The sequence below is a fragment of the Molothrus aeneus genome, chromosome 16, assembly GCF_037042795.1.
Source record: "Molothrus aeneus isolate 106 chromosome 16, BPBGC_Maene_1.0, whole genome shotgun sequence".
NCBI classification, from domain to species: domain Eukaryota; kingdom Metazoa; phylum Chordata; class Aves; order Passeriformes; family Icteridae; genus Molothrus; species Molothrus aeneus.
In genome coordinates, this window is record NC_089661.1 from 287,874 (window position 1) to 315,036 (window position 27,163).

Genomic DNA, 27,163 nt, shown 5'->3' on the forward strand with positions numbered 1-27,163 from the left:
GGACACTAGCAAACCTGTGTCTCAGGATACAAAAGAAATGTCTGAAAAAAATGCAACTTAATTCTTCTGCAATCCCTTTCCTTACATGAGAATAGTTAGAGTTGCTTTTGCTTTTTACTCTCTGGTCTGTTCTGGGACTGGGAGCAGGTGTTGCAGCTAATGAGAATCCATTCCTTGTAGAGAGGTGAATAGAAGGATTAGAAGTCATGAAATTTAGACAGCTTTTAAACCCATCACTTAATCTATAGTGAGTTTTCTGCTTTCACAGATTGCCTGTTAACTCCCAAGCTATTGTCATTGGTCTCCTATAGCTTTTTGTTTTATTTTTAAGGAGCAGAAGAACTTGATGCAGACAGAGAAAATGTGTTTGGTTCCCTCTTTCCTGTATTCTCATTGCACACACTTGGTATCTTTTCTGGCTGACCCTGCTGCCATGCAGCCAACGCAACAATTCTGTGCTGTACAGCAGAAGGAGAGTGCAATATAATATTTTATATAATTATATATTTATATATATATATATATATAAAATTATGTGTTTTATACATATGTATATAGATGGAGCCCATCTGAATAATGATTGAGGGCCTCTGCCCACACAAGTGAACATTGTGATGTCTTTCAACCCTTAAATTATAGCATATATTTATAGAAAATAACTCCAATGCAGATCTCCTTGGACATCTGTCACCTTTCAAGTGTGCTCTTTCAGCATGGTGACTCAACATAGTCATTTTCCAAGCCCTGGCGAAAGCGAGCGGTCAGGGTGCGGCTGATGACGATGACCCGAGGCGCCATGCAGTCCTCACGCCTGTGCAGGATGTTCCAGATGAGAATGGCAGCTGCCAGGGTGGCCAAGAGGCAGGCTCCGATGTTCAGGTAGCAGGACCATGAGAGGTTGGTGTATGGTCCGATGCGGTAGAACGTCACCAGTCCGATAACCAGAACAAAACCTGCAAACAGAATGGCAGAGTTATTTTTAATGAGTTATTCTCTTGAATTTCTGTAGTGGCAAAATGCCATAGAATCTCAACATTTACAGACTCACTCATAAGTCCGTAGAGCCTTTCCATCCCTATTTTGATGTGCTGGATGTGTTTTTGAAGGCATATTTGGGCCTCATGAAACATTCAAAGAGAGTGCCTTAAACAGAGGCTCAATATTAAGTTTTAATCTGTTCACTCTAATTAAAATTTCCTACACCCACCTGTATTTCACCTTGGGTTTTTTCTCCCAATCATTTGAATCACTTACACAGATGTCCTTTTTCTTCCTCCCATTGCCAAAAGAGAAAACAGCTGTATTAATGATGATAATAATAATAATTTCAATTTTTTTTTTCACAGTATATACTCTTATTCTGAAATTTAAAATGTTTATTAAGGCAGGCAACTATGTAAGCTGCAAAGATGATGAATAGCCAAATATCTTACAGAAATAATAAAAAGCATTGTATAGAAACTTAAAAAAGGGAAGGTGAAATAAATGGAACTTTGTGGTCCTACTTTTTCCTGCTCGAAAAAGGTATTATGAGGCAGTAGTAATGTCATGCTTCCAGAAGCTCTTGAAGGCAAAGTTTCTATTGTCCTCATAACTTTAAGCACAGTACTAAGTTCCCTAAAAGGTAGGTAATATTAGAGTAATAACAGTGCACTTGTCTAGCATTTCCATTCAGATGTCACAAAGTGATTTGCAAAAAAAAAAAAAAAAAAACCTAAAAAAAAGAAAAAAAATCTCAATCTCTTTGGTGGTTACATTACTGATGAATAATAGTAATGTTATTTCAGAAGTGAGGTTGTGTAACTGTTCTAGTTATGCAGGAGACCCATGTTAGATCAAGGGGCAATCTGCATCCCTTTACACCTCCTTTTTTATGTTACACCTGCCCATTCCTTGAAGAATGCATTGATAACCACATGATTACTTTTCTGCCCTCTGTTTATTGTATTATCAGAGAACCATACAATCCCAAGATGGTTTGGGTTGGAAGGAACCTTAAAACTCATTGCATTCCACCCTCTGCCATGGACAGGGACACTTCCCAGTACCCCAAGTTTCCCCAAGGCCTGTCCAACCTGCCCTTGGACACAGCCAGGGATGGGGCAGCCACATCTCTGGGCACCCTGTGCCAGAGCCTGCCCACCCTCACAGGGAAGACTTTCTTCCTAATTTTTCATCTAAACCTGCTCTCTGACAGTTTGAAGCCATTCCCTTGTCCTGTCGCTCCATCCCTTGTCCCCAGCCCCTCACCAGCTCTCCTGGAGCCCCTTCAGGCACTGGAAGAGGCTCTGTGGTCTCCCTGGAGCCTTCTCCTCTTCTCAAGGCTGAACATTCACAGCTTTCCCAGCCTGGCTCTGGAGCAGAGGGGCTCCAGCCTAGTCTTTCTTCCTGTACCTACTGTCAAACAAAACTACTTTTCAGCTTTTTAAAAGAAATTCATGGATGTAATCAGATTGAAACAAACAAAAAGAGACAAATATGCCTCACTAACCAAAAAAAAATTTCTCTTTGTTATCCTACACACTTCCTTAACTGCCACCATAGCAAAGGAATGTCACTGCCAAAATGACCCATTAATGAAGGAAGACTGGAATAAATAAATATCCATGAACTGCCAGAACATATTTGGACACCATCTTCCAAAGTTCATGGGCAAGGAGAAGTCAAGAGCAAGTCCCAGTTGCTGCATGCTTTTTTCTCAGTTAGCCACAGTGCCTGTGACTGCAAATAGTGTCCCCATGGATACATGGCAATCGTGTGACCCCTGGCCCTGGTCCTTGATTTTCCATGAAAGAGCACATCCTGAGTGTGCATTGTATCAAGTTTTTTTCTTCAAAGAGTGCTAGTAATGCAGTGAAGATGGAAAAGACACAAGTTGCATACAGATAAAAAACACAGAAGAGGGAAAAGACACATGTTGTGTACAGATAAACACACAGAAGAGGGAAATGACATACAAGTAGGAGGAAAAAAATCAATCATTACCTAAAGGTGTGACACTTGTACTATTCTGAGAGTCAGTAAAATGAAGGCTGAATCCGCCTCCTCATAATACAAACACTGAATGAATATTCCTTCAGGAGCTGTCTGGCATCCTTGGTTCTCTTGTGTCTACCTAGAAGGTGCTTTGTTACAGTTGCTGGCATGTCCAGAGAGGGTTTGGAGTGAAGCGCTTCTCTCTCTGAGGACAGATAAGAAGAAATAGGTTCTTATGGGAGGAGTAGCTCTTTACTGCTCTTTCCCCACTCTGATTTTAAAAAAGCCTAATGTACCGTGGATGGGTTTTAGGTTGTTGATACAGTTGTAAGGACACAGTCACTCCTTGGTTTTGTCAGTAAATCTGGTAGTTATTTTATGGTTCAGCTTAGTTATAAATAAACAAGTTTTATTTGGAGAGAATATGGCCATGTGAAGTGCATTGAGTTGTAGAAATCACTGATCCATACAATAATGGTTTGCTGTTGCAAATAAAATACTTTCCCTTCATTTCCAGTGTCAGTCTCCAAGTTCAGTTTGTCCTGAAGCACATGGTAGAGAAGAGAGTGGGAGATTAGGTTCTGTTTTGTGAGTGACATCAGGTCTTTTAAACTTTCCTCTGAGATGGCTTGGTTCCCCATCTGTGGAACCAGGATGATACAACTTCCTGTGTTTATTTTGTATTTCAGAGTATTGGGAGCAGAGCATGCTAGTTGTGATATGCTTATAAAGAATTTGGATGTCTACATCTTCCTTTAGGTCTTATAAGGATGATACATGCTGATAGTGCTTTCTAATCCATTGCTCAATGGATGATAGATAGCCATTTTCTTATGAAGATAGGAAATCAAGAGGAAAGGCGATGCTTGCACCTCCTGCAGCTGAGTTGACCAGCTTCATCTTCTTGTGGTTTAAAATTGGCAGGAAGGAGGGTATTGATATAAATCAAGAAACCCATCTTACTTAGTTTGGCACTTGAGAAGGCTTTATGTAATCAGTTTTCCTTTTCAGTTTTCCTTTCAGAACTTATTTTAAATTCATGCACACTTTCACAGGGAATCCATAAAGCGTTAATTTTTTTTTTTTTTAAGTGTGAAGAAAATCATAAAACCTTAAGCAGGTGGAATTTTGAGCAGGAGCTGTTTGGACCGGTGACCACTCACAGGTGCCTCTAAGGCACAGTTATAAATATTAATAAGTGCCTACTTCCCACTATCTTGCAGTATTTTTTTGAGGCTCTCTTGGCAGAGAGACATGGGTTCAGGAATACCAGTTACACAGAGTAAACCTGATGCTATGTTGTGTCTTGCAGCTTAATTCCCACTGTAGGAATATTTTCAATATTTAAAATTTTTCCAAATACCCAGCTTTTAATGAAATTATTTCACTTTGTCTTTCTTGCTTTTGTATTACTTATGGCAAATTACTGTCCTAAATGGCTTAACATCTCCGTGTTCTATCTGATGGAGCAGTTATCTACCAGGGAAAAGCACTAAGGCTTCCTTCCAGGTCCCCAGATAAAACTATTTTTGCTAGAAGGACTATTTTCCTTCACAAGCCCTTTGCCTGATCCCTGCTCAGAGGAGCAGCCAGTCATGCAAGAGGGTTTATGTCCTTTCCCAGGTCTGTGCCAATGGCTGAGTGAGGTAGAGGGACTGGGTTTGAGAGCTCCTCGAACTGACAGATCACAGGAGCCAGTTGCCAGAGCTCTTGAGTGAAAATGTGTATTCTGCTTCAGATCCTTTGCTGTAGTTTAGAGAAGGAACTGACATTAAGAACAGACAAACACATGACAGAGGCAACAGAGGTGGAAGCACTTTACTGTAGAGTTTATACAATTAGTTTTACAGTTCTGCAAGAGTCACAGAACTCCAGAATAGAAATGTAACTGAGAAAGTTATTTTCCGGCATTCTTATTTCATATTAGCATGGCTTGATGTGTAAATTATAAATGTAGGAACTCCAGAGCAAAGGCTGAAGAAATCGTAATAATCCAAAAAACTGAGTTTGCATAGGATGGTGCATTTCAAATTTTGATGAATGCTGCTTTTGTGAAGATGATGATGTGTGAAAACCCCAAGGTTTGCTTGAATGGATTTTGTCTGTAACAGCTTAATCAAACTTGGACTTTTTGAAGCAAAGTGTTCCAATGTGCTACATGTGTTCTCCTTGCCCTTAGAAGAGTCTTGTCTTCTTGTACACTAGGCAAGAACTGGGGTGGAACATGTACTCTGTCCTCTAAATGACTGGGCAAAAATACGTGCAGTTCACGTATTTGTGCCATATAATAGTTATAAGTATCCCTATAAAAATTAACCTTGTTGTAAGAATAGTCTCCAAAGCTTACTGTGGTGATTTTCCCATTTAGATAGATATTTGTAACAATGTCTGAATTCAGTTTCAGTATTCCAATAAAACACTTAGAGGAAAACAGCTGGCTTCTCAGACTATTTCCCATAAACAGCTCTACTAAAAATAACCAGAAAATTGCTCTCTTTGCCATCAGGATTCCTGAGCTAACAGTGTGAAATACAGGTTGACAAGGGCTGTAGAAGGGATATATTTCTTTAAATTTATTTATGAAAATAGTGAACATTTTAATCTGATTTGGTTTCTTTTCTGTTTTGTAGTGATGACAGGACTTTGAGATGCATGGCTCAATTTCCCTGAATTAATTTAAATACATAAATCAATTTCAGATAATTTTATTGTATATTGTCGCAAGACTGCGCAGAGGCCACAACTTCACTAAAAATCCTGATGAGATTGAAGTGCTTTTTTTTCCCATTGAACTGCTGTTTATCTCTAGTTGTTTCCCATCTGCAGCAAAACAAGCTGGGAGGGGGGTGGCTTTTCCGCTGGGGAAGGAAACAGATAACGAAGTCACTCAGAAGACTTTTGGTTGGAACAGTATTGACTGGTAGTGGGGGTGGGTTAGGAGAATGTTACTTTTTGAACTTACATTTCAGAGCTGTATGCTGGATTTCCTGTTTGAGGCAGAACTCTAATAGTCAATTTTTATTTCTGTGATAGTTTGTTGGGTTTTTTTCCTGACGCCCCTGGATTCTTACTCTTCCTTTTTATTAGTATACTGACAGTGCATTTGAAGAAATACACATTGTTTTTTCTAGTTTACCAGAAAGTCTATATTGGGACTTATAATCCTCCTTTTTACAGCTTGTCCTGGAGGATGACTTTTGCTGTCAAGAAAAGGGAGAAGGAGGAAAATAGAGCAGCCAGAGTGTTGAGAATACACCACCCACGCTTGTGCAGAACTGCAAACAGAGAAGGGAAATATTTCACTCCTTTTCTGTGTACCCCACCAAGTTTCACAGCAACTCTTTTAGATGTGATGAGTCATGTGCCTGAATGGGCTATCTGTAGGAGCTCAGCTGTATTTATCAGCAGGAGACAGATTCACAAAGTGATTCCTATAGGACTTATGCAAATTATTTATAAATACCTTTTCTTGTATCAGCTTTGCACAAAAGAAGTTTTTATAGTTGAAGGCAAATATGGGGTGTCTGGAATAGTCATGTGCTCTTCATTGTAGCGCCAGGCTGGATGATGCTTTGGTTTCTAATGCCACAGGGAATTAGAGTGTGACTATTAGAGTCAAGTGACCTTTGAGGTTTCAGTTGTACATTAAGTACAATAATTTGTTTGAGGTTGGGTTTTTTTGTTTTTTTTTTTTGTTTAGTTCTAATTTAAAATTTCCTTCCAAAGATTTTGGTAGCATGTAACATCTTAGAATTAAACATGTGAGTAGCACAGCTTCTCAGGGGCGCTAAGACCCTTTTGTTGCTCAGTTTTCTGAATCACAAGGGCTTTCCACTTGTGTTCTTTGAGTTTGTCAGTCCTTGTCTTTAACCTGATGGGAGATGTAGTCAGTGTAAGGCAGTGAATCCTACCTTATGTTGGAAATCTTTAACCAGTTTAGGTCTATTAACAGTGAATTGCTTTTGTTTGTTACTTTTTGGAGGTTTCCTTAGAAATTATGCCAGTCTTTGAATGGAATGGTGAAAAGTATTCCCAGTGAACTAGGCAGAATTCCTCTTGGGCAGCTGTTTAAATAAGGAGGAATGTGCAGACTCTCACACTTGATATCAACTGTTAGCATTGCTTGGCCTCTTGGGTTCTGAGGCAGCTGGAGCCAATTAAAGCTCTGCTTTAATGTAGTAGGCCTCATATCAGGCACAGCTATGGGCTCCTGTCTGGAATCAGAACCATGGAATGTTTTGGGTTGAAAGGAATCTTTTAAAACCATCTCTTGCCAATCCTCTTGCCAGAAGGCAGGAACACCTTCCACTATCCCAAGTAGCTCCAAGCCCCACTCAGCCTGGCACTGGACACTTCCAGGGATCCAGGGGCAGCCACAGCTTCTCTGGGCAATCTGTGCCAGGGCCTCTCCACTCTCACAGGGAAGACTTTCTTCCTAGCATTTAATCTAAATCTTCCCCTTTCCAGCTTAAATCCATTCCCCTTGTCATTGCTGTCTGTCCATGTAAAAAGTCACTTTCTGTCTTTTGTTAAGCACCCTTTATGTACTGAAAAGCCACAATACGTTTTCCCCAGAACCTTCTCCTCTCCAGGTGAGCACCCCCAGCTCTCCCAGCCTGGCTCCAGAGCAGAGGTGCTCCAACCCTTGGAACATCTGTATCACCTCCTCTGGGCCCACTCTAATAGGTCCTTGTCTGTCTCATGCTGAGGATCCCAGAGCTGCAGGTGGGGTCAGCCTGAGAAAAATAGCCTGTGCAGAGAGAAGTAGTTATTGACAGGTTATATTTTTGGACATTTCAGCATCATCTTCTGCTTTTATTGTTCAAGTGCTCTGTTCTTCTCTGGATACATCAGAGGGTAAGAGCTGCGTAATTGGATCCAGAAAGGCAACTGGGTTTGAAACAGTTTTAGGAGACACCTCCATATATATATATAATGTGCATGTTCATAAGCAATAAAGTGAATATTTGTGTTGAGATACTTCCCGTCTCACACACTTTCCTCTGCAGTACATGTTCCTTATGCTTGCATATCCAAATTATATTTGTTAATATCCAAATTATATCTGTTAATAAAATTTTTTACCATATTTCTGATCAGAATATGTGCCCTTGACATTGAGATGCTACAAGAACCTGCCTGCTGCTCTTATCAGAGTTTAGCCTTAAAGAATACAGGCAGATCTTCTTCCTGCTGCAGCTATACCAGATGAGGAGTTCACCACACTTCTTGTGAGCTACCATCCTTCCCAGTTTGCTGGTTCAGCTGCTCCTGGGAACTATTTCCAACAAAATAAATAATATAGACATCTAGATTTTAGATATTTGCAAATGTGCTTCCTTTTGCAAATGTGCAAAAACAAAATCACTTTATTGTGATATTTGTGGTCTGCATAAACAATGGGGAAGTTTGGCACTGAGGGTGAAATAAAATTGACAAATAATGAAAACATTTAGCACAAATCAAGCAGTCAGATTCTCTAGTTTTGCTATGATTTTTAGGTTACTTAGAGCATCTCATTTACTTGCTTCATTTTCAGGAAGTTTTAGGTTTACAGTTCCATAGAGTTCATCTTAGAACAGATCTGGCTTGAGGGTATCATGAAGCAAAAAGGTGGAAGGAAGTAATATGGAACTCAGGATCACACTGCTATCAGCAATATCTTCAGCCATGTTTTCCAATGGCTGCTGTGCTGTTCTTTTCTACATAGACATTTTCTGGATATCAGCTAATCTAAAGTGGTTGGAGAAGATTAAAAAATTGTCTGATTTAATTTTAAGAGCACAGAAATTAGAGTATACCTGAGCTCAGCTTTTCCATGATCCATTAGGGGTCTGGAGTGAAACACTTTCATCAGAAAAACATGTTGGGCAAAGCTGGAATGCAATGCTTGAAATTTAGGAAAGATGAGACTAATTTATTTGGCTGTAAATGACAGGCTCAGTGGGAACATGAAACTTTTTAATCTTCAGGATATTATGTATTAAAGTTATTTAATGTTGAAAGCAGACTGGCAAAATATTAATCATGATTCAGGCTTATTGCAGTCTTGGACATTCAGAAACCAGGATGAGATCTAATGTAAATGATATTCTATCCCAGATTTTTCCTATTAAGTTTCTAATATTTCTCTCAAAAGTCTGTGATAATCATCACTGGACAAGATCAAGACTTGGCTGGAGCCCCTTAAGGCCTGATCCTGTCTGGGAGGTTAATGTTTGTAGTAATTCAATATCCTCTGAAGTGCTCTTTCTTCCCTGTACTGTTAGTATGGATTTCCCTTTCCAACAGCCCTTCTGTTGGCTGTTATCCATCCTATATTCAGCACATGGTGTTTGTAACAGGTCCTTGGAAAAAACAGAAACCCCAAAACCCTCTAGAGGAAAATTTCTGAGCGTTGACACAAAATTCCATGTAAAACGCTGGTTCCATTTTCACTAGGAACCTTTTCCAAAGCAAACAGATCACTTTCCTGTTAACAGGGAGGTGTGAGGCTCTGGAGCTTTGGAGCTGTGTGAATCCCATGGCTGTCCCAGACAGCATTGCTGTTTCCTCTCTTCTTTGCTTCCCCAGGCTTGATTTTGTGTCAGAGGTTCATCCTTTTTGAATGACTGTCAAATGCTTGTGCAGGTGGCAGAAGTGAGGAAGTGGTGGAGTCTGGAGCCACTGCAAGCTCTATGGTGGATCCAAGATCATTGATTTGAGCTTGTGATAGACTTTGGAGATAATACCTAGCACTCTTAGTTTTCTAAGCCGACAAGGACTTTTGTTCAGGCCATGGGAAACTGTAATGAAATCCACACAGTTTCAGTTGAGTAAAAACAAGAAAATTGTGGGTTGAACCTTCCCCATAACACAAGATTTCAGTCTCCCAGTGACCACTGTGGTTCTCTTCAGCACTTGTTGGCATATTCCAGGATGAAAGGTAGAGATCAAGGAGAAGTTGGAATTAGAGGGAATATGATTCAAGATAATTTCTGAAATTACTGAAAGGATGAGGAACTGCAGAACAATTCTTCAGATTATTTGGGTTTTGAAAAGGAAAAACTAGAAGGTTGCTCGTGTTCTTTCATTTGAAAGTGATATAAACAGAAGTTTCACAGCCAGTGCTTCAGAAATGTTTAATAAGATCTAAGTTCGTTCATTCTTAAACATTACCTGCCCTTCTCACACAAATGATCTGTCTGACCTAAAGTACCTTGGCTTTAACTCCTCAAATGAAGCAGGAGAGAGCTTTGCAGGGGTTTCTCTTGGATTGTTTGCATGGGACAAATGCTTTTAAATACAAGTGTCATATTTACTGTTCTGAGGTTTTTGCTCCATATTGCTCCTTTTCTTTGAGAATGACTGAGAGGTTACTGTCTCAGAGTGGAGACTCAGAGCCTGAAAATCACCTGTGGCTCATATGACGTGTGGTGGCCACTGTCTTCCCCTTCAATGAGGAACTCTCAGTCTCCAGATGCAGCAGCAGCCCTTCATCAGAGCAGTGGATTTGCTGGGCTTTCTCACTGCACATGGGTTTTGTCTGATTTCAAAGACACATAATCTATAATGTCTAAAATGCTATCCCCTGTGCCCAGTCCAGGGAGTTTAGTGAGTGCAAACTCCTGTTTAGTGAGTGCAAATTCCCAAGGAATCAGCAGTTGATGTAACACTTTTCTGGAAAACTAAGGAGGTCTCCAAGAAGTCTTATTTTATATCGGGTTAACGCAGATGTGACTTCTTCCCACTTTTTTCAAAAGTATGCATTCTAGAAGACTTCAGGTGATTGTTCTGGATATCAGGAAGGAACTTGTTTAAACAGAAAGTTAGAATGAGATAATGAGATGTAAAATGAATATCATGACTTCAAGGCAGAAAACCATCTGATGATGGTAAAGGAGAGTGTGGCATAACTACAAAGGAGTCTGGGGAATGGGGCAGGGATAATCACTGTGTTATTTCTGCAGATTCATACAGCTCAATGTCTGTCCTCATATCATCACAGGCTGCAGCTCCATTCCTTCACGTCTTTTGAACATAGGCAGGCAGATTGACATAGGCTCCTTGATCCAAAAGCTTCTTAAGCCATTCTCATTAGTGTTTTGTTAATCATTCTGACTGTGGCTTTTCTCCCATGTCCCCTCCCAGCACTAGGGATTTCAAGGTTCAGCTTGCATAACAGGTAATAGCAGGCATTTCCTCCTCCTGTGTCGGGATATCCTGGCGCCCTTCAGTCTCTCTCTGACTGTGTTTAAAACAGACTCCAGCACAGGAAAAAAAAAAAAGGCAAAAAAAAAAAGAGCTCAGTCTAAAATTAGCAGCCATGGTAGAAGAAAGTCCCATGGCTGTCCCCTGTGCTGTTTGTCAATGAAACAACACATCCAAACAGCGCCAGAATGCATTTCCGCTCTGGAAAAACAGATCAAGTTTGGAGAGGATGGGAGAGTACAGCAGGCATCACGCTGAAAGTCAGGGAGAACTATCCAGAAGGTATCCACAGTTACACAGACACAAAGGGGCTGTAGGGAGGGCTTTTATGGCAAGGTTTATATCTGTCTTTTGGAAGCACTGTCTCGTGCTTGAGGCACTTGCTGCACCTGGAAGATGGATCAGGTGCTTTGAATGTTACACAACCTCTGCAGTCTCCTCCTCTCATCTGGATTTGAGGTTCCTCATCCTTAGTATACCTAAAAAAAACCTAACTATTTTATTGCCATGAGACTGTGCTTAAATCACCTAGGCCAGATTCTGATCTTGTGTTTTTGAAAACCTGAGGTCTCCGTAGTTTTAAGCCATTCTTAATATTTTGAGTTGTTAAAGTTAAAACTAAAACTTTAAATAAAATGGTGTTGCTTTATTATAACCTTACATTCTTTACATTAATAATATATATGTGTGTATATATATATATGTATATATGTGTATATATATATATATATATATATATATGTAAATGTTGTATTTTTAATCTGATCTTGTAATCAGCTTGATTGTTACTCCATTAATGATAAGTTTCCTGCATGGATATCGTCTAGGATTGGATTCTTACTGTAATGAATACTGAAGTTACTTTATGTAATAATGAAAGGTGTTATTGCAGAATGTTTACACTTTGTTGCCACTGCTATCAAAATGGAATTGTGATAAACCTATTTCCTCTTTTCCTCGTGCAGTTCTGTATACAGTCCATGAGAACTGCTGTGGAAATTTTATTTATAGCAGTCAGTGGTATGAATTGACTTTGGCTTTCTTTGCTGGATTGCAGATTTATCTGTTTGTCAAAATCCAGCTGGTGGTCATTGAGTAAAATTCAGTTAGCTAAAATAAAATAATCTTGTTTCAACAAGGCTTCAAAAATTTGCTCAGCCCATCCACTCTGCTTTCTTGAGTTCCTTGAGTATATTTTGCCCTGCTAAATTGTGGGATTACTGTGTATCCAGTTTGTCTCTTATGTTTGCCTTCCTGGTTTCACAGGAAATAATAAAGGCTTGGGGTTTTTTTGGTTGCCAGAAGCTCATTATGATATATCCCAGTTAAAAGCTTCTGTTCAGGTACTGCAGAATCTCATGGAGAGAGCTTGTTGGAGACAATGAACTTGTTTTTAGCTATAAGCCTTTTTGCTATTCTTTGTCACTTGAAAGATTTACAAAGTAAGAAACACTTTTCCACCTGGGTTTAAGAGAGACTGAGCTCTTTTCCATCAGTAGTAAGAAGTGGACTTACTGGCAAGTTGGAACACAGCAGCTATGGCCTCCTCCCACCACTGGGTATCCTGGGAGATGATGGGGAGCTCCATCAGCCCCAGGACGAAGAGGAGCTGGCCAGCAGTCAGAGCCACCGTGGCAATGAGGTTGCAGGCACGCATCATGTCAAACTGCACTAGGAAAACAGAAGCAGCAGAAAGTTACAATAATATAAAATGATGAAAAAGAAAATCCTGACTGAGCAGGAGTATAAAGTTTGTCATTCCACAGAAAACAATTCTTAGACAGCAGTCCCTTCTCCCAGCAGTCCCTTGTTGTAACTGCCTTTTTTGTGGTCTGATTAAGAAAGGATTTTCTTCAGAATATGTATTGATTCCTTCCTTTAGTTGCACAGCATCCCATAAGTAGTGCATGGAACAAGCAGCTAATTTCCCAAAATGGCCCACTGGTGGTGCTGAAATTCTCTTTACTGAAGATTCTACTTAATCCATAGCCAGAGTTGTTTGGGGCAGGATTGATGTTTGTTTTTTTTTGTGTGACACAGAGTGAAATGGAACCATAAATAGTTTTTCAAGACCCTAAAATAATAATCATTGCTAAAACAAACCAATAACACCCTGAATTTCTTTTTCCCCTAGTCCCTCTGTATTGTCCTAAAAAACATCCTGTGGATTTTAATGCTTGGGTCTTACTGGTTTACAGAAGCATTGTAGAGAGAATTCTTAATTTTTACTTTTTTAATAATTTATTAGTCTTTGGGATACACTGCAAAGATCCTTATATTTCCATCTGTGTAATGAGGGAGATGGTTGAAATGAAGATATCAAGGCTTGGCAGTTCTGAATGAGGTGTTAAGGCATAATCTGCATGTACAGGTAAAAAGCTAGTTTTTAAAATAGGGTGTGTGAATGTGTGTGTGTGTTTAAATATATATATTTCATATATATCTAACTGTGAAGGTCTACTATTGAGCACCTGGTCGGGACAATGATACTGATGAATTATAGTACAAGGAATTAAGGGATATCTCTAGATCAGCTCCCCTGGGCCTTAAGAGTGATTTTATGTTTCCAGACATCAACAGGGAATATCATACAACAGACACAAAGAGATTCACAAAGTTTCTGAAGCATGTTGAAAGTAACCTCGGGTGCAGGGACTGAAGGATCAACTCAAAAAGGTGCCCTCTGAGATGTGCAGTTTGTAAAGAGAGACTTGTGGGCAAGGTGGTGACCTCTTAATAGTGCAGGAACCAGCACTTCTAAAGCATAGGCAATCATGCAAGCAGGAAAGAAGGAGGGTCTGGCTGAGCAGGGATCTTCTTGAGCTGAAAAGGAAAGTGTGTAGGCCTAAGTCTGTACTGAACACCATGACAGGGAAAATGACAAACTCAAAATAAAAACGATGTTGAATGATGGCAGTATGCCCAGGACCTGGTGACCAGGATGATGAAAGGCCTCGAGGGTAAGACACGCAAGGAGTGGCTGAGATCATTTGGCCAGTTCAGCCAGGAGAAGAGAAGGCTGAAGGGTGACCCTGTTGTATTCTGCACCTTCCTCATAGTGGGGAGGTGCTGGTCTCTGTTGTCTGGTGCCAGGACCTGAGGGAGTGGCTGGAGCTGTGTTAGGAGAAAGTTATGTTGGTTATTAGGAAAAGGTTCTTCCCCCAGAGGGTGGTTGGCAGTGGAATAAGCTCCCCAGGGTAGTGGTCATGTCTCCAAGGCTGCCAGAGTTGTGGTTTGTGTAGGATGCTCTTAGTGATCTAGTGTTTTAGTTTAAGATAGTCCTGCAAGCAACAGGGAGCTGAACACAATGATCCTTGTAGATCCCTTCCAACCTGAGATAATCTGTGATTCTCTATTAAAGAACGAATGCAGCCATGATTACAGACACGGACATCCGCAGTCTTGGCTAGAAACCTGATTAAAATGTGTCTCCCAGCTGGCTACTGAATGGCTTATATCAACTGCAAAGTTGGGTACTTTTAGTCAGACTTTTTTCCTCCTTTTCCTGTTAACCTGATGGATGCCCTGTTTTTATCCTTTTCCTTCTTCTCTAGCATAAGGTGGGAGTTACAAATATCATTGTTCCACATCGCTTGCTAATGTGTCATTGCTATTGTGAAATAGAAGTTGCACTATGTGTAAGCCGGCATATACTAGACAAAGACTCTGGAGCAGATTTTTTAGGAGTGCTTTAACTGGCTTTAAGTTTGGTGGATGCACTGACCATCAGAAATTGGTTCCTGATCTTCCAGAGAGACTGCTAGGAAATGCAGAAAACAAAACTTGATATAAGCAAGAGTAAATTTAATTGTGTTAATCATGATGTCTAACCTACTTTTGTGTTTACCCTTTATTTACCCCTCACAGGCTGTCTTCAGCTTCCCGTGTTCTAAGGAGCAACTCATGATTTAATTAAAATGTAATAAAATATAGTATTGTATCTGAGGAGTTAGTTAAGAACCACAGTCCATTAAACTTTTTCCATTGAATAAAATGTTAAGACGGTAACATACTAAGTATTTTTGGCTTCTCCTAGTCAGTTAATTTCTGATCTGTTGCTCAGAAAATTTGTTCAAAGATTTTGTGTTTAACTTCTAAAGTTGCCCTTTTAGCATTGGCAGCATTTCCATCTCTTACCATTTTGAATGCTAGCAGATCATGAAACGCATTGGATGGATAACAGAATCACAGTCAGATGAGCTTTTTAAACACCAGTAAACTTTGAACATTCAGAGTGTTCTGTCTTTCCACTCAGATGGACTTCTGTAATGCTTTGAGCACCAGTGTTTGCTGAAGAGATAGTAATGACTTTCAAAGGAGAAGTGCCCAAAGTAAGAGCAAGTTTGCCAACCATTATTAGTACATTCATTTGGTGACAGAACTATCTGTAGCATCAAATTAAAAAATTGTTGCCATAATGGAGTCTCTTGCCTTGCTTGTATATAGTACGCAGGAGCTCAAAAAAAAAAAAAAAAAAAAAAAAAAAAAGAGCCTCTGTATATAAATAACCTTTAAAAGTCTGAAGTTTATGCCAGAAATACATACTGGCCCCTGACAGAAATTAACACCAAATTTTTGCTTTTGCTCCTATTTGTGACTTTTTAAACACTTAACTTAAAAAGTATTACAGACTTAAAGCTTTGCCACAGGTGATGTTATATCATGCATACTAAAAATAGTACGTTTCTGACTGTGACTCAGTTGAACTTCAGATCAACTCAGTTGTATCTTTACAAAATAGTTATTTGATCATTGTCCTCTCCTGTAGCTGGAAGTACATTGAATGGGTAACATGATTTTTGCTGCTGTTTGTAAGAACTCCACACTTAGGAATGTTTCTTGGCCTAATACACTACCACTATTCAGAGACATGTGGAAATGCAGTGGGTATTTTGTGTAGCTGCTCCTATTAACCAGAAAGAAGGTTGCACATGGTCCATGGAACTGCAGCAGGCTGATGATTTGTAGAATAAGAAGGATGTAGCTTGTATGATTTCATTAAATGTGAAGAAAATTATGTTTATAGAATAAAGTATTACAACCTGAGTACCTTCCCATCTCTCATATGAGAGATGTTGGTTTATTCTAACAGGTTTAATGTATGATCTGTCATCTTTTGGTTTTGTTCTAGAATTGCAATTATTCCTCTTAGGGAAAAAAAGCAAACTTAGAGCTCATTTTCAGGCTAAACGATTCCATGATTCTGAGATCATCAAGTCAAGCTGTTCCCTCAGCACTGCCAAGGCCCCCACTAGTCATATCCCCAGGTGCCACATCCACACATTTGTTAAATCCCTCCAGGGATGGGGGACTCCACCCCTACCTTGGGCAGACCATCAATGATATATAACTCTTATAATAATGCATAAAGTCCATTCTTTTGCAGTAGAGTTTGTTAATTGTATTCAGCCTGAAAATGTGAGGTGACTGTGCTTCCTTACTCACCATTGTGACTTTGCATTCTGTCAGGTCAGCACATTTTTATTTTGTATGCACACAACCCTAAGCTGAGCCTCTGCACCAGCATCTCTGGCCTCTTTTTAGTGATGACAGCCAATGGACAGTGTAGATCAAGAAAGGGAATTGAGTGTGCAATGTTAAAGTATTTCTTCAGAGCTCAGCCCAATGCCGTTGAAGAGGGAAATCTTGTTGAGGAAGGCCAGGCCACAAAGCTGTTTTCCTGCTTGAATGATTGCTCAATCCAGGAATAAATATTTATGATATCTTATAAAACTGGCTGCAATATAGTTTTTGTAAAAGCTGTGAAATTTAGTATTTACCTTTGTGCTCTTTTACTCTATTTTAAATTATATGTACAGCAAAAATGCCTCAATAGCCAGCTTTAGTCTATTTTGATGAATTTTCTATAGATTTAATAATTAGTATAAATTTAGGATCAGCTGTTCAACTGTTTCAGCTTCATTTATAGTAGCCATGATTCCAGTGTAACTTTTTGTGGCCACTCCAGACTTCATTAAACTTTGTGTTTTGTTTGTTAATGACAGTTTGTAAAACCAGATGGTCATAGTGGGTTTAGTGTCTGCACAGTTACTGGTGGCATTTGTGTTAACCCCTCACTTCTAGAATCTATTGCCCAAGACTGTCATGACATAGGTATTTTGGATATTCTTCTTTTTTTGTTTTGTCAAACTCATTATTGTTAATGTCAGTCGTCTCTTGAAATTTAACCATGATGGAGTTCTCTGTGGCCAGAGGTGGATGTTTCCTGTAGCTAGAGGTCAATAATTCCAGCAGAATAGACCTAGACACTGCAGAAAGTGTTCATTCCTTTGTGTGTGCATCTGACAGGTGAAAGAGGGAGGACAAGCCCTCCATCCATGCCTTTTCACCTCCCTTAAGATGCAACTTGGCTGTTGAGAGCTGGAAAGGATTAGAGCTGAATGGCTCCAAAAACTCTACTCCAAGTATCTATTGCTCATCAGCATACAGTGCTAGTCTCTGCCTTTTTCCTTCTTGAAGCCCACTGTGGGCCCCATTTTCTCAGAGAAGCAGTTAATTCCTGGACAGGACATCCAACTGGGACTCTTGTCCAGCCAAGGGTATTGGCTTAATGAATTCTGCCTTGTTTAAAACAGGGATCAATCAAGAGTCAAACCCCAAACTCTTAAGGATGAGACCAAGTCAGATTCCTTGTTGTTTTGCTCACTTCCTAAACCATCTCTATCCATCTGGATTAGAGATGTTACCTTGATTTTCTTATTTACAAGCACCAATTTTGTTGTTTTGATCCATGATAGCCCCAGAACTGTTGGTGTTATGTTCCAGGATAGACCCAGGACTGTTTGCAGAAGTAGGTTAGTCATACTGGAGAGTAATTTGCAATGTTTTGGGATGATGAGGAAGAGTGATCTCACTGGAAGATCGCATTATGTTAATTGCTTAAAATGCAAGCATTTCTTTCCCTCTTCTGTCTGCATTGAGGGAAAAAAACAGTTAAGTGGGAATTCAAGCATTTTAATGGTTAAGAAAAATGGCTCCAGATATTTTCATAGTAATCTAAAACTCCCCTGGGAATTACCCTCTTAAGTTTACCCTCTTGATAAACAAAAATTTTAGTGGAAACTTTAATCCAGCTTTTGTGAGGAAATTATTAAGTGTCCAGCCCTGGGAAGAAGCTAATGACCACACATTTATTCAGTGCATGGGCACAGTGAGGATTCCCAAGCATCTCTGTATGCCTTCACAATCTCCTGATGGCCTCTGAGATGTAGGGCTGACTGGGAGTGTGCTGTTATCCCTGTCCACTGTAGGACACTAAATCTGTTGCATCTCAAAAATGGTACTTAAAATCTTAAATTGCTCTTAAACTCTTAACAATGCAGGATGGGTTATGCTCAGCTGAGGGATGGTGCCACCTCTTGCTGTGAAGCTGATTGTATCTATGATCACATCCATTCTTTAAATCTCCTGAGGGATATTGTTTCTTAGTTTTGTAATGAACAGAATTTTAAAAAATTATTCTATTGATGCTGTTTTTGATGGTTCTTGGATTTATTTATTAATTACTTGGTGAATTATTGAGGACACATTCTCACGTGTACTTGTTTGTCCTTTTAAGTGCTTCATGTTCATACATTACTTTATTCTGGAAAAGAGAATAAATGGTTGTGTTTCTGAAAAGAGATTTCTAATTGATTATAGATGAAACTGGTAGTGCTCCTTACACTTAAGTTGCTTCACTTACTTTTGTTAGAACCCTTTTCCCATTTCTTGTGACTGTGTTAGGCTTCATCTTCCTTTATCTTCTGATAAAAACCTAACTAGATAAGTAATTAGGTTTTATCTAATATAATCAGAGATTCTAACTGAGCATGCCGTTTTCCTCTTAGAACTTGATGTTTTGCTGAGCTGTTATCCTGAGATAAAGAATGCATCATATTTTTCAGCCTTTTGGAGTAATTTTTAAAATCCACATTATAGGGACTTCAGAAATGCAAACCAAGTACTAAGATTAAGAAAAGCCAGAATAGTGTGCTTGAACTTAAATGGATGAAAGGCAACAGTCAGAAAGAGCAAAGCTTCTGTCTTGCTGACTCTTACTTATGGTCTTGCTGTTCATTAACCTGAGTTCTAACCTGGAGAGCTGGATTCAGTATTAATAAATAATTTTAGAAGAAATCCTTAAAATTAAAAAAAAAACAACAACAACCCAACACTTCAGTCTAACTTTTGGCAATGAATCATGTGTTTCTTTTGTTTTGGATGTCAGCAAAGGTGAGATGTGCTGAACAGTCTCTGCAGCTGCCATGGAAATCAGTTGAAGCTGTGCCTTGGACACCAAGAGCACTAAGAAAGTGCTCTTGGTGTCCAAGGTGCAACTGTACTTCATTTTACAACACAGGCATAGGAGCTCAGCACTTACTGTTAAAACAATTCTGAGATAATAGGGACAATAAATAGAACCACTGTAATTATCAGCATCATGCTGTGCCTCCCAAACCTATGCTGTATTTATAAAGCTTTGACATTTAATTTCTTCTGTCAATTTAAACATGTGGTATTTATATTGCTAAGCTCTTTGAGTATGAATTAGGAAATATATGGAAAAACTTAAAAAGTACTTGTGAAACAAACTAAGCCAAATGTTGGCAGTATCTCAGTGCACCTTTGCATGACTGTGTCACTGAGACCATGGGAAGGTTTAAAGAGATGCTTATGTGATGCAAGTGTATATTGATGGTCAGAATAGTCACTAATGTTTTTTAAAGTGAAACAGTTCTGGATTTCTTTTTTGCCTCGTACCCATTCCACATGATTCTGCTGTGTGCAGGCCTTACTGACTTTGACCTGAAAAAGGAAGTCTCGCCTGCTCTTCTTAAAAAATCTTTGCAAGTAGCCATAGAGCTTTCAGCAGCAGGAGTCCTCAGTACATTCTGTTGCTGGATGAATATCTTAAAAATTATTAATGTGTGGATCTTTCAAAAATTCTTTTGTTTTTTTCACCTCCTGGGAGACTTTCTGAAGCATGCAATTTATGCTTTTTTTTTTTGGCTTAAAAAATAGTAATTTAAGGAAGAGTTAAGGAAAAGGAAGGAAGCAGGGAAAGCCCAATCTGGTTTTGCACAATTACAATAATGTTCTGATGTGACAAACTGATGGAATCTTCCAAGCCTTTAGGTATTTTAGAACTTAACCATTCAGCTCATCTAAGTGTGAAACTTCAGATTTGAATATTTATTTTGAAAGGCAGACAGATCTTGTTGGGGAGGGAGAGTGTGGTTGGGGGGTGTTTTTTATAACAGCTTCACTTGTTACTTTTGAAGACATGGTTCCATTAACTATTTTCAATATAAGCAAGTGCTTATGGTTAATTGATGGGCCCTTGCAAGCCCAGCATTGAGAGCCTTCAATACAGCGATCAGTTTTAATAGGCACAGCTATTTCTGATGAGATATGAGTTGTCTAGATATCATGATTTGCTTCTTTATAAATCTCAGCAGGGTGTTCTGATAAATGCGTTCATCTGAAATTTTCAAAAGCTCCAGAGCCATTTTCACTCATAATGCTTTAATTGATTTCAAAGTTCTTGATGGCAAGAGTAACCAAGCTCCAATTGCTCTGACAATATTTCTGTGCAACACTTGTGGATGTACTGCATTGAAACATGTATAAGGTTCATTTTCCTGTCCCGAATCCCAAGGAGTTTTGCACTTTTCCAAAATGAGTACACAAAATTGAACCCTGACATTAAAATGAGCATTCACTCTAAATTGAGAAGCTGTGTCTCTCAGAATTCATCTCTACTGGCCTCCATCATTAAATTAGTAGTGTCACTTATTTAAATGTTGCTCATATTTCAGATATTAGGATGGGAAATCATAAACCGTGAGCTGCCAGCTGCCGGTGCTGCCTCATCTCTGTGTCTATCATGCTATGTATATAATGTTTATCATTAGGTTTGGGGCTTTTTTTAATCTGATGGTAGTTCCTGTGTTCTCCAGATGCACTTGGCCTCCTTTCTGGATCTCTATGTATGGAAAAATATATATATATATATGTAGACAAGTAACATGTTTACAGCACACTCTGCTGCTTGACTCAGCCTAGCTTCCAGCCAACCAAATTTCAGAGAAATTGGAAATTTTGGAGACATTGGAACTTCATGTAAATGCAGTGGACATGGGCATTTAGGTGAATGGCTGCCTCTGTATCAAACCTCAGCTCCTCATTCCCACTCTGAGCAGCATCCTGCCTCAGTCAGCAAATGTCCCTGTGTCCACGTGTGTGCAAACAATCACCTGTCCAGGCTGGACTGGTGTTTACCTGACGTACTGTGGCAGTCATGTAGCTGCTCCTGATGCTGTGCCTCTCCCTGGCATCAATTATACTCCTTGGTAGAACTTCAATTCCCACAAGCAGTCTAGCTCTGAGCATCAGAAGTTGAAACATACATTCTGCTGTTGCAATTTTCCTTATGTCTCTTGCAGCCCTGAAGAACCCAGTGAGGTTTTCTATCTTTTAAACCCCTCCCTATTCCTGAATTTCTAGATTGTTCCTAATGTTCTTTAGATAAGGAGGGACAAACTGGGACCTCGGCTGATGAATAAATCATCTCCCTGTGCCCATCCAGAGATAGCCTCAGAGCACAGCAGAACTTGAGGGTATATTTGAACTCTACAGTGTGGTTAAAAATATCTAAGATGATTTCAAGTAATCTAGTGTGTTCATGCAGAATTCCTGAAATGGTACTTGGTCAGGACCTAGGTGGCTTTGAGAAGGGTTGGTTCTGAGAAGGCATCAGTGCTGGTGTAGCTGCGTGTTCTCGCCACTCAAGGTAGCTCACGTGTCCCTCTGTGGAGCCACATCTCTGGGTGTGCTGCCCTTGCTTGCACGTGACATGGGCACAAAGCTCAGTGTTGACTACTCATGACCTGCTGTCTTACTCCAGCTCTTATTGAGGCCATGAGGCTACTACCTCTGGGCTTTTTTGAAGCATAAAGAGATGCAGGCAAGAGCAAAACCTTCCAAAATTTTTCAACAGCTCTGAAACTGCAGCTCCATAATCTTTGTCAAATGTCTTTGCCTACACTCCGGTGACAGGAGAGTTAGGCTACCTGGCCAGGTTTCCTTAAAGTGTTTGAAGAGGGCCTATACAACGTGAGTTCTCAGTGAAGCGTTGAAGTTTGTATCATTCAGTGGTTTGTCCAGGCTATAAAAGCTTGTATGTATGTCCTCACAGCTGGGCTGATTCTCAACATAGGTGAAGGTTTCAGATCTGAGAGTTTATTACCACTAAAAAAGGAGCAATCTCAGCCCTCCTTACACTTTTATCACTTAGTGTTAGCAACAGCACTTGTTGGACTCCGATACCACTGCTTAATCCAACGGAAAAATATCCACCAAAAACCCTATCCCACCCCATGTCCAAAACTTCCACCCTAACCTGGGGATTCTTTTGCTGTTAGTCATCTGAACCATCACAGAAGCTGTTCACCATCACAGGGTGTTGAAAGAGAGGTGCAGGGCTGCACAGCAAGAGGGAGAAAGAGAAAGGTAGATAAAGAGAAGTGAAAGAAAGGGCCTGGGATCTCCACTTTCAGGAGCAGTGAGGTTTGAAGGACAGACTTGAAGTGCTTTCACATGGAATCATTTGCCCGTGCTTCTGATGCTGTGCCTTGCAGAAGTAGTTCACATTGCAATGTTTCATTTCCCTGTATTTTTAATATAATTTACTCCTGCCCCTGGATTTCTTTTTGGGTTTTTTTGACATTTCTAGGAAGAAATCCTTCCCTATGAGGTTGGTGAAGCCCTGGCACAGGTTACCCAGAGAAGCTGTGGCTGCCTCTGGATCCCTGGTTGGATGGAGCTTGGATCAACCTGGGCTAGTGGAAGGTGTCCCTGCCCATGGCAGGGGTTGGTATGCAATGGACTTGAAGGTTCTTTCCAACCCAATCCATTCCATGATTCTGTGATTTCAATGGGAGAAAACAGCAGGCAGAGAAAGTCAGTGAAAAGCAGGTTCTAAGAATGTATTTCTCTTTGCCAGGGAGGAAGTCAGCTTATAGTAGTGCCTATAGTTGGCTGTTAGATACATACTGCATGTACTGGAGTCTTAAGTATATGGACAAGCAAATTCCCAAAGACTTTACAGTTTTTCTTTTGAACTGTGAGATAAATAGCTTGCTTCTCAAGTATGTACGTCTGTATGAGTATATAAATACATTGTTTCACATAAGCCAGATTGTGGCCTCTTTTGCATTGCTATTACCAGAACAGCTTTTCTGTATCGTTCTACAAATGGCATCCAAAATACTTCGTGGTAACTCGGTATTGGGGAAGGCATTTTCTTCCTTCATATAGTTATTTTTAGATGAATGTATGTATATGCATACACACACACCCCTGCATGTCTGTGATTTATCTACAACTGACAGATGAGGATTGCCATAGGTATTGCTAAAATAATGTGTGATTTCTTATTAGAGAAATTCTTTAGGATGACAAATCCATGGATGCAAGATCAGGCTCATACTAACCATGTATACATCCATGGAAACAAAATTGTCGTAAAAATAAATGCCACAGTCGTGTTTCCTACTGAGTTTGTCATGACAGCTGCAGAGGAGGGATTTTCCTTTAAATGCTTTATCAAGATTCAGAATTGGCCTTTGCTTACTCTTTGCTTCCAGTTTAAATAGGGAATAGATGCTTTACTCCTATACAGATCAAGTCTCTGGGCTTGAAAAGCCTCCTTTAAATTAGAATTTTAACAGTGATTGTCAGATAATTCTGAGCATTTGACTATGCTATAATTATTACTTGGAAATTTTCAAATTTTCTGTCACATTATCCTACTATTTGACATCAGAAAGTGCTGCCCAGATGGTTCTGCCATGAAGCTAATATCTCTCCTCGTTAGGTACCACACACCGCCTGGCCTGCACACAGCAAGAAATACAAGCTTGTGTGTTGAAAATGCTGCAGGAGCCAAATTCACTCTGCAGGAGCTCATTCCAGTGCTGAGTACATAACATGTACATTTACTATTTGTGAATGTTACACATGTTCTTCAGGTTAGAATATGGCTTATCAGTATTAATTGGGGAAGTGATTCCAGAGATGAAGCTGCAAAAACACATCAAGGAACTTCTCCCACAGTCTAATCCTTTTTATAGCCATTTATTGTTATAAAAAGTTCTTTCAGTTAGAAGTATTGAAAGGGTAAGGACTTTAAAACATTTGAGAAATTTTCTGGTTTTGATTTATGCAGCTCAGTATTAGCAAATGTTCAAAAATGTTTCTGTATTATTTTATTGGAAAATATAATCTATAACGGGTCCACATTAAAGCATTTTTAAAAGAAATTCTTCTAATATTTCTTTGGTTTCTCTCCAGAGGGATCTAAGAAACTCCAAGGACCAATTTCTCTTTCTCCACATTTCAAACCATGAAAAAATCTGGTTTGAAATAATGTATGTTACAGATGCTGTAACATACCATCCCTCGGAGGTACCAGAGCTGTTTTTGAGCATCCTTGAAATCTTGGGAGAATCCTGTAGCCTGTCAAGGCATGGACTTTATAGCCATTTGTTCTGTTAAATTCCATGCCTTGAAGGGTGCAGTGGAAGCACTGATTCCCCTTTGAATGGCTGCTCACAGCCCAGCTGCTGGGAGTGGAGGGGGTTTAGGGGAGAAACCTCTTGGCACAAGGGTAGTTGTGGTCCCAGGCATGCTGTCTGCAGGTATTTTGGACAGTCTTTAAGGTCTACCCAAGCCTTTCTGTGATCCTGTTCCAGCATAGTTCCTTTCTACCCAAGCCTTTCTGTGATCCTGTTCCAGCACAGTTCTGCTCTGGAAGAGCAGGGTTGCACCATTAATGCTATGAATGTCATAGGTAAGGTTTATTATTTATTAATCAGTTCTGTAATTTTCATGTTGTCCAGTAATTTTCCCTAGCTCGGTGTAAGCTATTTGCATTCTTCAGATCCCACAATCTGTGAAAGTGCAAAATGAAAAATACACCATGGGTAATGATTTTTGTAGTCACCAAGTTGTATATTAATTGTATTTTTTTCACCAAGAAACTTAGTTATACATTTTAACACCTTTCTCAATTTTACATGTTTGTACCTCAACTGTTTCTGACGTTTCTGCTCCTGACATTTCCAACAAAAGCAAACAGAAGGGAGAAAGAACTCAACATGTTGTTCATTGCAATACCTTTTTGGGTTTGGGTTTGTGGGGTTTTTTTTAGTTTTAGGGTATTCAGAGCAACTGTGGTTGCTATTGTATTGAGGACGAAGGGATATCTTATGACAGGAGCCCAGGAGGGAGAAGTGAGCCCAAGACGTCTCTGGACTTTGGGCTTACACTTCTTGGATAATTTTTTCAAAGCAGATCAATTCCTGAGCTATATAAACCAGCCAGCACCATGCAGATGACTGGTTTTGAGGGGGAATGAGGAGTTTAGTTCACTGGTGGACATCATATTCCTTATTTTCTGAAATTAATTTATTTGGGAATGAATGTGAAGAGATGTTTAGACTAAGACAGATAGCACGATTTCAGGGTTAGGCCATTGAACTCCTGGGGACCCAGATGCACCCTATCAATTGTGTCTGCAGAGAAGATAAGAGGCTGCACTTACGTTTGACAGTGCTGCGTGACTCCTGGAACCCAGCTGACTCTGAACCCCAGCCCAGGGCTTCACACTCCTGCTCCTCTCCTTGCCCATGCCTGGCACTCGTGCTTGCAGCCCCTCTGCTCCGCTCTGCCAGCCAGCACATCCTCCAGAGCCCCACACTGCGCTTGCGCCCGTCCTCCAGCGTTTGGTATACCCAGTTGGGGGTAAAGGCAGCCGCATTGTTAAGGATGAGTGAGACTAGAGCTACCAACACAGCTGTGGCTACCAGTTTCTGGACAGTCATATCTGACTGTCAGCTTGCTGCCAGACTCTAACTGCAGACAACACGAGGTCCCAGTCAGCTGCAGCACATTGAAATTGGGCTGGGAACAGGCGTCTGCACTGGGTGTTACGGGGTGCTAGAGGACATCACCGTTCATTCTTGAAGTCAATTCCTGAGGGATTTCTGACTGAGGAAATGAGAATTTTGTGAGGTAGATAGGAGAATTCCATAAAATAAGAACACAAAGAAGCTTTGTTGTCCTTCCCAGTGTTGACTTATCCGCCTTCTTGCACTTTGATAAGTAATGCCAGTCTTGTGGTGAACTGGATGACAGGGAGGTCCATTCCGTGTTGGATGGAGTGAATCCAGACAGAATCCAGTCTCGGAGCAGGAGAGCCTGAGCTGGGATGGGGCAGAGGTGGGATAGGATGCTCCCTGTAGCCTGCCGAGCGCTGGGTCCTCCAAGCCAACCAGTGCTGCTCCAAAAGCCTAGGTTTGGGTGCAAACTTCAGAATATCCTGCAAACGGTGACAGATATCATCCTCTCAAAGCCAAGCCGAGACAGAGGGGAATGCGGTCACCCCAAAGGTGATCTACAAGTCTGGAGTATCTCGAGGAGATTGCTGTGCCCTGTCCCTCTCCGAAGAGCCGAGCTGTGAGTGCCGGGACGAGAACAGCCACTGCGGTGAGGAAAAGCCCCCCCCCACCTCCCCACCAAGAGGAAATGGCTGTTTTTGTGACTCGTTTTGGTGAGCCTCAGGGCGTAGTCGACTGTCGACTGAAAAAAAAAAAAAAAAAAAAAGAGCCACTGCCACGGCAGTCAAACATTAACAGGATGCGTTTCCTGAAAGGAAAAGACTATGGAGACTTCTAAAGTTGTCCCTCCTCCCCTCGGAGGGCCCCCTCCCTGCCTCATGCCTCCTCCCCTCGCCGCTGCCCCCAGCAGGGCTGCCGGGACCCGCAGCGTCTCGGAGAGCCCGGGGAGCACAGCAGGGCTCCTCGGGAAAAGGAGAGAAGGAAATTCCAGCTTCAGCCCTCGGGGCATCAGCTCTGTGGAAGCGGATCGAGGAGAGGGATTTTGAAATACCTTTTACTAGAAGCAAAACATGATTGGGGTTCGCTGCTGGACA

General features: G+C 40.5%; 2 protein-coding genes across 3 annotated transcripts in view; one reads left to right on the top strand and one right to left on the bottom strand.

Moving 5' to 3' along the window:
• Positions 1-27,163, top strand: part of IFT140 (intraflagellar transport 140) — an 84,633-nt gene that overhangs the window by 41,939 nt on the left and 15,531 nt on the right. The window lies entirely within an intron of this gene.
• TMEM204 (transmembrane protein 204) lies at positions 560-26,818 on the bottom strand. Its single transcript, XM_066560864.1, has 3 exons — positions 25,775-26,818; positions 12,682-12,837; positions 560-953 (listed from the first exon to the last, which is right to left on the bottom strand). The coding sequence occupies exons 1-3, from the start codon at positions 26,052-26,054 to the stop codon at positions 709-711; spliced, it is 681 nt and encodes a 226-aa protein (XP_066416961.1). The 5' UTR covers positions 26,055-26,818; the 3' UTR covers positions 560-708.